At 41.0% G+C, this 12,859-nt stretch overlaps 1 protein-coding gene across 9 annotated transcripts in view; it reads right to left on the bottom strand.

Annotated features, from left to right (window-relative positions):
• The window catches only part of LOC121951210 (receptor-type tyrosine-protein phosphatase mu), a 211,096-nt gene that overhangs the window by 5,861 nt on the left and 192,376 nt on the right, over window positions 1–12,859 (bottom strand). For 7 of the 9 annotated variants that reach the window (XM_088085802.1, XM_088085796.1, XM_088085797.1 and 4 more), the window contains 6 exons: window positions 11,683–11,837; window positions 10,272–10,407; window positions 8,149–8,298; window positions 6,140–6,313; window positions 3,490–3,621; window positions 402–527 (listed from right to left, as the gene is read on the bottom strand). In XM_088085802.1, coding sequence (XP_087941928.1) covers window positions 402–527; window positions 3,490–3,621; window positions 6,140–6,313; window positions 8,149–8,298; window positions 10,272–10,407; window positions 11,683–11,837 — 873 coding nt within the window. The remainder of the gene's footprint in view (window positions 1–401; window positions 528–3,489; window positions 3,622–6,139; window positions 6,314–8,148; window positions 8,299–10,271; window positions 10,408–11,682; window positions 11,838–12,859) is intronic. The other 2 variants (XM_088085798.1, XM_088085799.1) reach the window with 2 other exon arrangements.

Raw genomic sequence — 12,859 nt, 5'->3', positions numbered from 1 at the left:
AATGAAACAATAACTATTTCCAAGACTGGATAAGTGTTGATTGGAGGAACAGTTGGCTCAACTTCTACCTTTTAACTATGTGTGAACATACCTCAAGCTGTCTAAAAGACGTGACATGAGGCGATCACACCTCGGTCAAATCCCTGCTGCAGTGGCATAGTTAAAGAACAGAATGACTCTGCCGCTGCACAGCTTGAATGGACAGGCCGGCGTATGAGTGGGACGTGTGAGGTGTGCAGTCACAGAATAAATTGGCTGTTGTGATCACGACAGAGAAGGCAAACAAGCTAGAAAAGTTACAAAAAGTGTGCCGCACAGAAGAAATTATCACAAAGTGTATGTTGTTTTCTCCCAAACACGTGATTGTTGCTCTGAAGCTTGACCCTTCCGTGTCACCGTACCCGTGCTGCGTTATAGATCCGAAATATTCTGCTGATGATGTCCTCCTCCAAGTCTGCAGAGACGAACTCCACCTGGATGGGTCCATGGCGGTGGACTCCGTTTTCTGGCCAGTACTGTGGGCACAACTAAACAAAACAGGCACGTACACACACACACACACACACACACACACACAATCGCACACATAGGACCACAGGTACACCAGGGCGCACACACACACACACACACACACACACACACACACACACACACACACACACACACACACACACACACACACACACACACACACACAGAAAAACAGAAAAACACAGAAGAGAAACAAAGAAAACGGAAGAGGATTCATTAGTTTTGAATCCCAATTGAAGCTCATGACATTGGTTTAAAGTTCTTACACACAGAGATGTAAAAGAGGTTTCTGCAGGATTATAAAGTTTGAGGACATGAATCATAAGAAACAAGAGGCAGAGAGGAAGAAGGTGATTTAATTTAATGTGAAGTGCTTTCTTTTTAAAATACCATGAATCGTTTTTTCACGGGAGAAAATTCAAGCAAAAGCTGAAATAGATTTTTTTATGGATGCGACACTAAACAGAGATGCACTCTAAGTATGAGAGCTTTCTCCTAATCAACTGACCCTTTGTCCAACTAATTAAACACAAGTTCTCCAAAAACCTTGGCTAGTTGTTCTATCTCAACAGAAAAAAACACATTCTTTCTTTCTTAAAAGCTGTTTTTCTACTTACTTTGCAGGCTGAGAGAAATTCTGAGAATCTGCTCTGTGAACAAAAAACTGTCTTTAAAATATGTCTGTGAACAATGATTGATTGATAGATAAATAATGGTTCAGAATGTATTTATCTATTACCTTAAAATAACTATTTGAACAATTTTTTTTCTAGTGCAACAAGTTCAGCCAACATTTTTTTAACTATTTCAACTATTTATCTGTTTTTTAAACCATTGAGTCATTACTTTTAATTTAATAACCATTCATCATATAGCTATCTACCACAACTGTTTATCAGTTACTTTGGCTAATTATCTCATCTCTATTTCATCTGCTTAAGTGTTAGCTATCTATTTTGACCATTCATGTAAGTAATGATTTAGATGATGATTTATAAAATGTCAACAGGTGAATTATACAAAAAAACTCACCACGTGAACAGTTGTCACGAATGCTGAAATTAGCTTTAGAGACCAAAACTGGTTTTTGTACTCGGATGTAAATATGTTTATTTCTGCTGTAAAATTGGGAATTTTAACATGGGGATCTATGGGGATTTACTCACTTTTGGAGCCAGCCCCAAGTGGCCACTAGAGGAACTGCAGTTTTTAGCACTTTAACTTTGGCTTCATTTTTCAGCCTCAGAAGTTGCCACTCGTCAGGAGCCTGATTGACCTGTGAAATTCTTTCTGACAACCGACTGGACCCAGTTAATTTCAAAATATATAACCCGGACTAATGCAACTTACTTGTGGCCATTTGAGGAACTTCAGTTTTTGGCACTTTGTGTTGGCTTCCTTTTTCAGCCCAGCAGGTTGCTGCTTGGCCGTAGACATGGTGTTCAGAAGTTACAGCCGGCAAAATATGTGGATTTTTAAAAAATGCAATAATATCTTAAGTTTTTGAATTTGTTCAGTTGCTTCACAAACTTTTGTAACCCCTGGCAACTGCAGAAGTATCCTCTGGAGTACAAATACCCTTGGTTGAGAATCACAGGCCATTTATCAAGTAAAACTCCACTCGGTGGATCTGATTTGGGCTTCTACATTGTCAAGATTGGCAGTTTTTCTCTGTTTAAAATAACTGTAAATCTAATACTTTCTGCTTGGACGAACAAAACAAGTTACTTGAAGATCTCACCTTGGGCTGTGTTGAAAGCCCAAGGTGATGGTGGGGTACGCGATGGGGGTTTTTCAGTATTTCTAACACTTTAAAGTATATTGGGAAAAAAAGATTAGTCTGTAACAAAAAATAACACATAGTTGCTGCCCTAGTTAAAAGCAGAAAAAGAAAAGACAACACTGATAGGGTTATTGACAGCTCTGATGGCAGTGTTGAAGAGTGCGTCGGGAGAATCAAACCCCTGGGACAGAATCATAAAAGTGAAAAAATCTCCCCTATTTCTGCTCCTCAGGAGAGAAAGCCCAGTTAAGAACATGCACCTGCTGAGCACACCGCCGGCCTCACAGCACTAAATCAGACTTGTGGAAGCGTACACGCACAGATGGACAGATTCTGCACAGATAGACGTGCCTTCATGCAGAGTCATGGACAAACAAGGGAAAAAGAGACTACCTGAGAAGAATGCAAATAACAGGCCTGAGTACACGCATATAAATGGACACACAAATACACGCCAAAAAAAACACATTTAGAGTCTGTGTGGCAGAGAGAGCACCACTTTCTAGCTTCCTTTGAGAGCCTGTCAAAATTTGACAAATTCAACAGATGCAGAAACAAAGATGCTGATGGAGAAGATAGTAAACCTCCACCTCCCTCGTCTCCATCCACTCCTGCCTCCCCCACCTCCTCTTTCTCTCTTCCCACCTGTGCTGTTTCCTTGGCTTGCTGACTGGCTGGCTACAGTGAGAATATTGAATTAAAAGGCCTTTTCTATTCAGCCAGTCAGCCAGTCAGTCAGTCACCAAGGGAAAGGGGATTTGGATGGGGAGAGCAAGCCTGGCTTCAGGCTTTGATCCCCGGGTGTTATGACAGAGCCTCAGGCTGAGAAATCTGGATAGTCTCTTCCACAGGCCTGTCTCTCCATCTACCCGCGCTTTCATGGCAAGTCCTCTTCCACTCCACAGCAGCCACCTCATTTCAAACATATACTGCTAGACGCATATATATGTGTTTGCCAGCACAGATACACCCCTGTGTTTTTTCATACTCGGAGAAAACAAACAAAAAAAGCAATCTCTCTTTGAATCCAGTTCCCACGCTGTCCTTTTGTGCTACTTTATTAGATACAGACTTCTGATGAAAGGAGCCGTTTCATCTGTTTGTCAGTGTGCTTCTTACAGTATCCCCGGGGGATTACTTTGTGTGTTAATGCACACGTATCAGGTCGGGTTTACCTGGGCTGGGTCGACGTCGTTGAGCATTACTATGGACGTGCAGTGGTAATCCAGCACCAGTCTCCAGAAGTCCTTCACTGTGTTTGGCAACGGATGCTGGGTCACTATGAAAGCTGAGGGCTGCTTATAACTCTGGAGGAGAAGACGAAAAAGAAAGATGTGGAAAAACAGTCACTAAATACACCTCATGCATATTATATAGTGTAGTCAGTAGGCTGACAACTTACCAAGAATAAACCAATAACCATTTTAAAATGACCTCCATCCTTTGACCTGCCTCGCTCTGAGCGCTGTTTTCTAATGGAGATTTTGTGTCTGGGGAGATTATATTGGGACGCTGCACTTTTAATGTGGTTTCTGGCTCCCAGTGGTGACTGAGAGGATCCTCTACCTGAAAGGTCACCTGCTCAATCTAGACAAGAGCCAAAAAGTCCATCACGGTACACGAGCTTTGTCAAGGTGTTCTTTGTTTAGGCAGCCCTGAATACATTTAACACTCGAAAATTGGTAGACATGGATTTTAAGGTTTATTTTGTGTTGTCCTGTGCATTTTAATCACTGCCACAGATGTCCATGAGGGCAGAACCAACTCAAAATGACACAACAATTTTATTGCATTTGAAGATTTTTCTTTCAATGGCGTGTTAATTGTTAACAAAACACTTCAAGGTCGATTTATTTGCTGTTTGATCATATCACATGATCTGGTCAGCAGGTGAAGTTTGGGGGTCATGAAATTGGCCTGTTTTGTATTATGTGTATTTTTTTCTGTTATTTCCAAGGTCAAAAATGAATATTGAACCCCAGACATATTGCACTGCTGGAAAGATGGTCTTTTCATAAATCTAGGCTGTTTCTGCAGCAGAAAGATGCAAATACTTTTGAAATTGTTGCTTTATGACCAGAGAAAACAGAGGAAAAGGACTGTGGCATTTGCTTTTGCTCAGAAATCTGCAGCCACACTACTGCACTGCGCTGCACCGGACCAGTAAACGTCCCTGCTGGTATGTGACGTTACACAAACTCACCTGTTTGACACAACGATGGCCAGCTGACAACAAACAATCTCATATTACGGTTAAACAGTAAACTAAAATATGAGAAACAGGCAGCACATGAACAGAATGCTGCTCAGTTTTATCATTTAATCTCAGTTTTAGCCTTTATTTTCACTATGCAGGAAATAGCAGGAAGCCCACTTCCTGTTAACAAAGTCTTGCAATAACAGCTAAACAGGGCACTGCCTTGTTTTACAGTTCGAGTCTGACAGACAGAAAGAGGGGTGGATCTGTCTCTTGATCCACTTCTATATTCTTTGTGTCCATAGTGGCAGAAATACAGCCTTTAGTCTGAGAAACAGCCCGAGGGCCAGTCAAACTGCGATGTTTTTTTGGCACATTTTGCGTCATCCACAAACTACCCACACTGTTATGTTACGAATCTGGTTGAAAATCTGCAAAATACCCCTTTAACCATGGAAAAATTAACTGCTTTTTAGCAAACAATCAATAATGTCTACATATTATCTTAAAGTGGTGTTCAATTAGCTAAAATCAACAATCTTTGCTGCTCTCAATGTTAGCCGGTGGCAGCAGATGATGATTTGCTGCTGCAATAACAGTCGACGCCGGTGTATAGATATAAATCACATCAAAATATGACTTGAGTCCTTGGTTTTGTGACTGTCGTAGAAAAATTACTGGAAAGTATTTGAATGTCACCATGTATAATAGTTACTGTATGAATGTATGACTCGTCATGGTCATGGTTTAAGTACTTCTGGAGGCCTCTGAGTCCTTCACTGTCTGCATGCAGGTATGTGAGGAGACTCCAGGGTGTCTGAGGGTTAAAATACTGCAGATGTAGATCTTTTAAATGTTTAGACTACACTGTTAGACACAGCTGTGTGGTGTGATAATTATACTTTGTAAGGGTGAATTATTGTTTTTTTTTCCTTTAGAGTCTGGTATGTCAAGTACGTGCTGTACCAAGAGCGTGTTTTATTATTAACTTTGCTCTATTTGCACTTTAATTTATGCTATTAGCACTTTAATGTGTGATATATAGTATAGTCCTTTTGTTTGTTAATGCCTTCTCTGCTGTGGGTGGGTCGGCAGTATTCCATTTTTTATGACACATTTAGTTGTTTTTGTCATTCGCGCAGGCTTGAGATTCTTGTCCCTTATGTCTCAATCTATATTCTGTAGTGTGATGGTATGCATGTGGGAACCAAAAGTCCTTGAATCCTTGAAGTGGAGTTCAAGTCTTAAGATTACAGTTCTTATTTAAGGCACAACCACACCATGGATTTCAAATACAGGAATATGTATGTAACATAAGCGATGTCAAATAATCACACAAAGAGATTGCATATGAGGTTGAAACACAAGCGTCCGCACTCTGATTAGCCTTAACAGATCAGGACTTTTTCTGTTAATTTTAAAAGGCAAAGTACTTGATTTGATATCGACGATTAGACAAGAAAAGCAACATGTTTTAGCTCACACGGAGAGCCGCAATTTCCTGCCCTGGGAATTCACCACTTTAAAATCACAGGGATTCAATTTGCAAGAATTTCAATCATGCTGGAATGCTCCTTTAAGTGATCCGTAAAGTGATGCCACTGTGTGTGTGTGTGTTTGACTCTTACATCCATGAGCGCAGCATTGATGTAATTGGAGCTCTCGCCGTCGATGGTGATCAGGAAGGGGAGGCAGCGATCTGGAGGGAGGACGTCCATGCAGCGGTTCTTCTCGTGGTTCCTGGGCAGCAGGGCGATGCTGCAATCCTCCACTCGCAGCGTGGGAGTCACCATATTCAGAGTCTGTCAGGGTGGAAGCAGAATTACACACTGTCATACGGACGCAGGAAGGTAGGCACTTGGGTCTTGAGTGCGCTAATTATCTCCCAATATGGTAATTAACAATGCAATTCTTTAATCAGTTACATTAGCGATAGCTCTTACTCCCCTGATGCGACCGTGATGAAACTTAAGGGGGGTGATGCATCTCATATAACACTGATTGGTCCAAGGAGGGGTGCTACTATTACAGATTAAAGCAAGGTGATATATTTGCCAGTGATTGTCCCAGAGGGGGACTGCACCATTCATCAAGGGACAACATGTTTACGGTTGTTTTGAACTTATCCTGCACTTGAGATAATGCTTTATTAGGGATTTGCACACACTGCCTTATTTGCATTATCATGTTAAAAGAGACCTATTCTGCTTTTTAGTATTTTTGTTTTTTTATGAAATGTCACAATGAAAGATGAAAATTAAACATGGCCACAGTTTCAAATAATGAGGTAAAAGTATGTTGAAGAAACCCCCTTGAGCAGTTTTTTTTACTCTGACTACAACCTAATGTCAGCTTGTGACTGATTTCTTTATCTGGTCATTTTCTCCAGGAACGCTAGTTCATATTCGGTTGTGTTTATAAGCTCTAACTGTGGACTTTTCAGAGAAAGTGTTGCTATATTCTCAGTCAGTCATTCCATAGACTTTATATAAAGACGGACAATATGACAGATCCTCCAAAGTGTAGCTTTTTGATGTTGATTGCCCCTGTCTGTCTGCAGTATATATATATATATATATATATATATCATAAAGCCCGCCCCTCTAAAAACTAAAAACTCGAAGTACACGCCAAATAAATGTTTCCCAAAGATGGTGTTATGTCACTGAAGGTAGTTCTCATCACTCTGATGTTTGTTCAAGTTTTTGTTTTTATGTTAAGTTCAGTTTTAATGAGATATTTAATCCTACAAAAAGATTTTTCCCCCGTGATTGACAGCTGTGACAGCCAATCTGCGTGCTTGTGTTAAATAGGGCTGCTAGCAAATGGTCGGACGGGTGTTTTCGCAGGAACTCCCTCACCGTGGATATTGCTATACTGCGCAGACTCTGGCTCCAAATGACTTCACCAGCGCATGATGGCAGTGTCCCTATGTGGGATATTTCAGCTCCACTTGAGCATCAGTGGGGATGTGTCGTCCATCTTTATAAACAGTCTATCAGACCAATACTATAGACTATAAATACTGGACGCAGCTACTGTAACATCACCCACTGGTTTTTAGACTCCCGTTTTAATGCCTCGAGTTTGGCATTTTGACTGTCACTATCTTGGTTATTTAGAACCAGAAGTGACCATATTTGGGCGAGAAGCTGCGGCTGTGGAGGAGCGAGAGATGGATCTGTCTGAGATGCCGCGGACTCTATAAGCAGACAGCCTGTCACTCAAAGCGACCCGCCCCTAATTTTGTGTAGTTCTAAGCCTTAATAAAATGTAAACGGGTGAGTTATATAAAAATTCACCCCCAGATAAGTTGTCATAAATGTTAAATTTAGCAATATAGGCCAACATTTGAAACATTTCTGCTTCAAAGCTGGGCATTTAACGTGGGGGTCCATGGGGATCGAATGGCTTCGGGAGCCAGTTTCAAGTGGCCATTAGAGGAACTGCAGTTTTTGTAACTTCTGTTTCGGCTTCATTTTTCAGCTCTGGAGGATGTTGCTTGGTGAATATAGATGTTATCGTGCAAAAAGTATGAAGAAGAAATAAAAAGTTGGTTTTTTTTTAAACATTAACATGTAGAAACCTTATATACAAGTGTGGACCTGAGAATGAGCATATAAGGACATTTTCTCACCCTAAACTCTTCTTTTATGGGGCTGGAGTTGGTCTGCGGGTCCAGGCGGTTCATGTCGTAGTACACGGAGCGGAGCTGACTGGCAGGGATGGTGGTGTCGCCACAGAGACATGCCTCCAAGATTGCATCATGGATGAAGACATACTGCTCCTGCAAAAAACAGCATCCTCATTGCGGATCTATCAGACTTCTAAGACTCATAACAACAGACAACATGTTATTTTATTTCTACCAGCAGCGGCAGCAGAAATGCACGAGCCAGTGTTCCTCTGCATTTTTGCTAGAAGAATTCAATGACCTTTCCACAACCTAACCATGATTATTCTTTACCCTTGAGGCATTTTCTATGACTAATATTTGTTATTGTCTATGTTCAAAGGTTACACATTACATATTTTTGCATTTTTATTTTGGTACGTGGCTGATTTAATTATCTCATAAAGCTCAGAACTGCATGACATTTTAAAAGCCTTAAAATATTTAGAGGCCTGGAAGAAGGTATTTTCTTAAATTCCATGACCTTTCAGGTTTTCATGACCCTGTCAAGCCTTAGCAGCCTCTGGCAGGTTGAGACTTCAACTTTGTTATTGTCATGATCAAGGCACGAACAAGGCAGATGTCTTAAAATCAAAAACAACCCACTGCTGTCCTAAACTCCATGCAGAGCAATACTGGAGATCGCGACACATTTCCTCCTCCTCCCATCAGTCAGTCAAGCAGTCGACATGGTGACACAGCTTGAGGCTTGATGCAAATCTATTCTGAAGTGACATTTTCAGCTGACACTCCCTTGTCACTTCGGACCAAAATCCGCACACATGCACAGGGTTCACTGATTTACAGATTTACACAGAAACATGTGTTGCCATTTGATAAGTGTAGAGCAGGACGTGAACCGCTGACCTGAGAGTTTGACTAGCTCGCGCTGGGGTCAGCCGGTCGGTGACAACACGGCGCTCAAACCAGGATCTACAGATCTTATCTGAGCTTATAAACTGTAAACAACAACAAGGCTTTTCATTTCCGCGGACAGATTAAACAACGTCGGGAGAGTTAGTGTCTGGCCGCGGGCTGAGGAGCCGTGCCAACGAGCCTGAACACCTGCGAGGGGAAAACACACACATACACACTCTTTGAAGGTCACTGAACTTGAGGAGAGTGACTCAGGGTGAACAACATTTGGTCTCCAGTTACTCAAATCCCAATTCATACGTCAGCGATGAAACATTTGCCCATTAAGTCCAATGACGCCTGTGATTTAAAGGGAATTACGGTGAAATGATGCATTCAACGAGACTATGGACACCTCCAGATGGCCGGTGTTCAGGAAAGCGCAAAGTCCTCCTGTAGCCCCACACAGGAATAAAGCTGCAGGATGAGCCAGGGACGTTTTCAGCCATCAGTATGAGCTAAATGCTCCCAGTTACAAGCCTCTAAACCCTTTTATTATAACATGTATTGCCAAGCACTTGTGCTGGGAAATAGTTAGGGTGTGCACTTCAATAAATGTCTTTTGTGAGAAACAATCATAAACGTGCAAAGTCGTAGCCATCAATATATCTGCTGTAAATGTAAACACTATCCATCTGATATTTCAAGCAGGTTAAAACATGCACTAAAGAGTACATGCCCTCCAGCCTTCACACAGAGGTCAATTTGGACACTTTGGTTACATAATGAAATATACTCCTACTGTTTGAAATATACAACACTTGAACTGGCACTAGAAAATGACTGACAGCAAAAAATTAAAACTAATTACGCTGCATTTTAAAAGATAATGGGCATCATCAGTCATGGCAAAACGGCTAAAAATCTTTACAGACTGGATCGCTTATCCTGCAGAAATATTGACTAATAAATGTCAGGTATGGTGATTAATTTTTCCTGACAATAACACGTTTTTCATGAAAGGGCTCCTTTCTTTGCGATTAATTCTGAGCATTTGTTCTGGAGCTCCAGAGAAGTGGGGCTTATGCTCAGAATTACTTGCAGATACCACTTAATCCACATCTGATGGCAACAGCCTGTCAAACTGCATCCTCACGTTCCTTTTCTCAGGAAACTCTGTGGACAGGCCCAGCTCTGCCAAGGAGGACCCTGTGGGACCAGATCCGCCGTACCTCAGTCTGGACCATGTTGACCCTCCGTGAGCGCAGCTCCCTCACGCAGTTGTAGATGTCCACCACACCCTCTCGCTCCGCCATGTCCAGCATGATGTCGATGACGATGAAGCAGCCTGTCCGTCCTGCGCCGGCGCTGCAGGGAGACACACAGATTGGAAACCTCAGGGGTGCGACAGAAAGCTTTTTTATTTTATTTATTTATAGAGGAGTAGAATACCTCAAGTTTGACATTTGAAGTACAGCATAATTTAAAAAATGGATGTGATATGTTTTTTTTTTTTTTGCTCTTATAAGCCATATTTTAGAGGGTTGGCTCACAAAAAAAACTTTCTCTAACTTCTCTCTAGTGGTATCTAGTAGTAGTTGTTAGATCTTTATTTCACACATGCCAAATAAGATAGGAGAACAAAATAAAATATAAGCGAGAAAAACAACACCAGAATGCTCATTGGACATATTCGGTAAACAAACTGAAGTCCTTCATGTCCGAAAAGGAGTAGGAGGAAGTAAAACTTATCAAATCTACCCACTTTTTTTTTTTTTACCAGTTTTATAAAAAAAAAAAAAATTTTAAACATGGTTATTCCCTATTTCCACCACAGTGTTTAGCATGCACACATTTACCATCCACGTCTAATCAAACAAGATTCAAAACAAAAACAAGAGCAGATCGATCTTAATAAACAAATACAAACACAAACACAAACACAAACACACACACACACACCAGAACAAACAGGTCAATACAGAAAACAAAGTCACACTATCAAAAGCAACCGACCTGTCCTGTATCATATCTTACTGTGCCCATCTTCCCTCATATATATGTTTTTAAAAGCATGTTTAAATTCATTAAATGTTTTATATATATTATATTATATATAATTATATTTTGCGTTTCTTGAGCATACAAACTCCTCTTAAATCACGTATACTTCCTTTCATTTGAAACAACGTTTGGATATTATTAGGAAGTAGATGATTTTTAGTATTCACGCTTCGTGGAGGTGGAAACTTTGTGCACTGAGGATTTTGTTTTTGCGTTCACAGCACTGACAAGATATATTTTAAAAAATAAAATTACATCATGTCCTTTCAAAAGTGTTGTCCCTGTACTTGGGGACAATCCACATATTTTGCAGTCAGTGCTTTTCTTAAGGACTATTTCTCACACATGGATCTCAACACCAACACTGTCTGCATCACTTGATAAGTTTGGAAGTAATTTTTTATCTACTGACAATAAGACTGTCAAACAAATGACAACAAAACATCTGTGATAATCTTCAGTTACGCACAAATCTATTTTTCCCAACCCTGGGAGCTGCTTGTTTTCAATCAGCAGACGGAATAAAACAGAGTAAAAACAAAATGTGAAACAAAGTGGTCATTTCCAGTGCACACCAACCTGCAGTGAACCACCATGGGCCCAGCATTGGTCAGAGTCTTGGACTTGACTCTCCTAATAAACCCCAGCAGGCCCGTGGCGTGATAGGGCACCCCGTGGTCCGGCCAGCCCGTGAAGTGAAACTGTCGGATCTCCCGGATCTCATGAGCCCCTCTCTGAGGAACAGAGCCATCGCGTTAAACACACAAAGCACAGCAGAGGACGGCGGTGATGTGGTGAGAAGACTGAGGATACAGTGTGCAGACGATGTGAGAGGTCCTTCTAAAGCAAATACAGAGTCGGATTGAATACAAACACACACTTCATGGGCAAAGTCGAGGAGGGGCTGAGCAAAGTTTCCATTATCTAACAGCAAACAGTATGTTCAAGGCCGCTTAGATTTTACCTACTATAGAACCTCTGTTATGTGGTTTAACATACCGAAGGCCGTTTTTGCAGTTTTAGTAAGTTCATATTTAAAGGTCCACTGTGCAGGATTTAGGGGGATTTATATTAAGTGTGTTTTCATTAGTGTATAATCACCTGAAAATAGTAATTTTTTTTGTTACCTTAGAATGAGCCATTTAAATTTACACAGGGAGCAGATCCTCGGTCAGTGTTGCATGTTTCTACAGTAGGGTTAAAGAGAGGGTTATTTGTGTTTTAGCTTTGCCACTGTAGTTAGCAGCCTCTCCGTGATGAGCAGCTTTGATAAAAACACTGGTGAAACTGCTTTATTGAGTGTTTTTAGCAGTTTAAATAACCTGGTCCATTTGTTCTGGACAGGAAGAGACCTCTGCAGATAATTCGGCTTCTGGTGAAAAATTTCCTGCACAATGAACACTGACTGAATTGTAACCGGTTGAAATTTCAGCTGGTTACAATCTGCAATCCTCACCACTAGATGCCACTAAATCCCCATTAACCTCATACACTGCGCCCTTGACAGAGCAGTGTGTGAGATTTGGTGACATGTAGTGAAGCGTGAAATCCCTGTTAGAAATCCATCAGAGGTTCCAGCTCAGGTGGTTTTAACCAGCAGCCGAATTATCCACAGAGATCTCTTCCTCTCTACAACAAAAAAGTTATTAGAAGTTATTTGAACCACTAAAAACACTGAATAAATCCATTTCACCTCAAAAATCATCTCCGTTCAGCTTGTTGATGAGGCGCATCTATCTTTGGTGGCCTACAGGAA

Source organism: Plectropomus leopardus, chromosome 12 (genome assembly GCF_026936395.1).
Source record: "Plectropomus leopardus strain MGB_pleo_1.0 chromosome 12, ASM2693639v1, whole genome shotgun sequence".
Taxonomy (NCBI): Eukaryota; Metazoa; Chordata; class Actinopteri; order Perciformes; family Serranidae; genus Plectropomus; species Plectropomus leopardus.
The sequence above is the reverse complement of the archived record's forward strand: the minus strand, read 5'-3'. Positions and strand labels throughout refer to the sequence as shown.